Here is a 2,407-nt window from a genome sequence, read left to right as displayed (position 1 = left end):
GGGCGGGGGGCCCTTATGGCGAAAACTGACATTGAAGCTGCGTTTAGGTTGTTGCCGGTGCACGCGGACAGCCTGCATCTTTTGGGTTGTGAATGGCAGGGTGGAATTTTCGTTGACCAATGTTTGCCTATGGGCTGCGCCATTTCTTGTTCGCTGTTTGAAACATTCAGTTCTTTTTTGGAATGGGTTGTTAGGGATGTTTCTGGGTTGTCTTCCATAATTCATTATTTAGACGATTTTCTGGTGATAGGTCCTCCGGGGGATGTGATGTGTGCGACGCTCTTGGCTACGGTCCAACAGCTGTTTGATTATTTTGGAGTCCCATTAGCCCCTGACAAGACTGAGGGGCCGTGCACGGAACTGCGATTTCTGGGCATTGTCATTGATACGATGGCAATGGAATGCAGGCTTCCGGTTGACAAGCTAATGGACCTACGCAGAGTTATTGCAGGGTCCTTGGACACGCGAAAAATTCAGCTGCGTGCCCTGCAGTCTCTGCTGGGAAAATTGAATTTTGCCTGCCGCATCATGCCCATGGGGCGGGTGTTTTGCAGGAGGTTGGCGGCTGCCACGGCGGGAGTCAGGGCGCCGCATCATTACATTCGCCTATCTAAAGAGCATCGGGATGACTTGCGGGTTTGGGATTTGTTCTTGAGCTCCTTTAACGGCCGTTCGGTTTGGTTGGAAGCTCCGGTGTCGAACTTTGACCTGGAGCTGTTTACTGACGCGGCAGGCTCGGGGGGTTTTGCGGCCTATTTCCAGGGGCAATGGTGTGCGGGGGACTGGCCGGCCTCCTGGCGGAATTCTGGCTTCATTCGTAACTTGGTTCTGTTGGAATTATTTCCCATTGTGTTGGCCGTAGAGTTATGGGGTCAGGATTTCACAAATAAGAGGGTCCGTTTTCATTGCGATAACCTGGGGGTAGTTCAGTCCATCAACAGCATTACTGCTTCTTCTCCACCGGTTATTAGGTTGCTTCGCCACCTGGTGCTCAAATGTTTGCTCCTGAATTCTTTTTTCTATGCTGTGCATGTTCCGGGTGTTGACAATTCGGTGGCTGATGCTCTTTCTCGCTTCCAGTGGGACAGGTTTCGGAGGTTGGCACCGGATGCGGATCAGCAAGGCCTGATGTGTCCCGGGGAGCTGTGGAACATCGTCTCGCCGCAGTAATGGAATTGGTTCGGGCGTCGGTTTGTCCTTCCACTTGGACGGCCTACGAACGGGTGTGGGCGACGTGGCATCAGATGGTGAGTGAGGTGGGGGGTCTTTCTGGTGATCGGGAACGGTTGTTCCTGCTCTTATATTTTGTGAGCCTGAATTTTGAACAGCGTGTGTCTATTTCTACGTTACGCCGCAAAATGGCGGCCTTAGCCTTCTACTTTCAGTTGTGGGGGGTTGCTGATGTAACCAAACATTTCCTTGTTCAAAAGGCCTTGAAGGGTTATGCGAGGGGTACTCGTTCGATTGATTCCAGGCGCCCGATTTCCTTTGATGTGTTGTCCCGGTTGGTGGACTGCTTGCCGGGAGTGTGTTCTGCGGACCAGGAGGTGGAACTCTTCAGGACGGCGTTTATCTTGGCGTTCTTTGGAGCTTTTCGGATTAGCGAATTGGTGAGTATTTCCAGGCGGGGGAATGGGGGATTGCAGTTGGGGGATGTTTGCTTGCATCCGGACAAGCTTCTAATCCGGATAAAAAGGTCAAAAACGGACCAGCTGGGCCGAGGGGCTTGTGTTGAGCTAGGGGTGGTTCCTGGGTCCTCGCTTTGCCCCGTGGCTGCGGTGCGGCATTGGTTACAGGTGCGCTCCGCTCAACAGGGTCCTCTGTTTTTACGGGCTGATGGGACGGCCCTCTCACGTTTTCAATTTACGGCTGTCCTCCGGAAGTGCTTGGGGGCAGCCGGTTTTCAGGGGACGGATTTCTCCTCTCACTCTTTCCGCATTGGAGCCGCCACGGAAGCGGCTCGGTGGGGCCTTGGGGATCAGGCCCTTCGGAAAATTGGGCGTTGGGAGTCCAGGCGATTTCGCTCGTATGTCCGTCCGCATCTGTTGTGATGCGGCAGAGGGGATCTGTTCTGTTCTGGTCGGGGCCCAGGGGAGGTCATTTAGTGAATGTTCGTTACTAGTATGCTGGTGTTTTTTCTTTGTTTTTCTCTGTGGGTTTTTGTGTGTGTACTCAGGACGTATGTTGGTATGTACCCCTCCTTATGTTTTACAGGAGCCACGGAAGTCTTGGTCTGGATATTAGGACATTCTTATGTGGTCTGGGGTGCTCGGAGGGCAGCGGTTAGGCCAGAGGGGCGCCAATTGGGTTTCAGCAGGGAGGAGGTAAAGGTTAGATGGATTGGGGTCTCAGGCATGCTGTGGTCCCGTGTCCTCCCTGAAGTCCATCGTTGCGCCCGTCTTGAGCG

At 53.4% G+C, this 2,407-nt stretch overlaps 1 protein-coding gene across 1 annotated transcript; it reads left to right on the top strand.

The window, feature by feature from the left end:
• Positions 1-396: 396 nt before the first annotated feature.
• LOC309552617 (uncharacterized protein) lies at positions 397-1,170 on the top strand (the record flags this gene model as incomplete). The annotated part of the gene is made up of 1 exon (XM_082253558.1): positions 397-1,170. One exon carries the CDS (start codon positions 397-399, stop codon positions 1,168-1,170), a length of 774 nt encoding a protein of 257 aa, XP_082109684.1.
• Between the last annotated feature and the right edge of the window lie 1,237 nt (positions 1,171-2,407).

The sequence above is a fragment of the Pelophylax lessonae genome, assembly GCF_965119305.1.
Source record: "Pelophylax lessonae genome assembly, chromosome: 4".
Taxonomy (NCBI): Eukaryota; Metazoa; Chordata; class Amphibia; order Anura; family Ranidae; genus Pelophylax; species Pelophylax lessonae.
The sequence above is the reverse complement of the archived record's forward strand: the minus strand, read 5'-3'. Positions and strand labels throughout refer to the sequence as shown.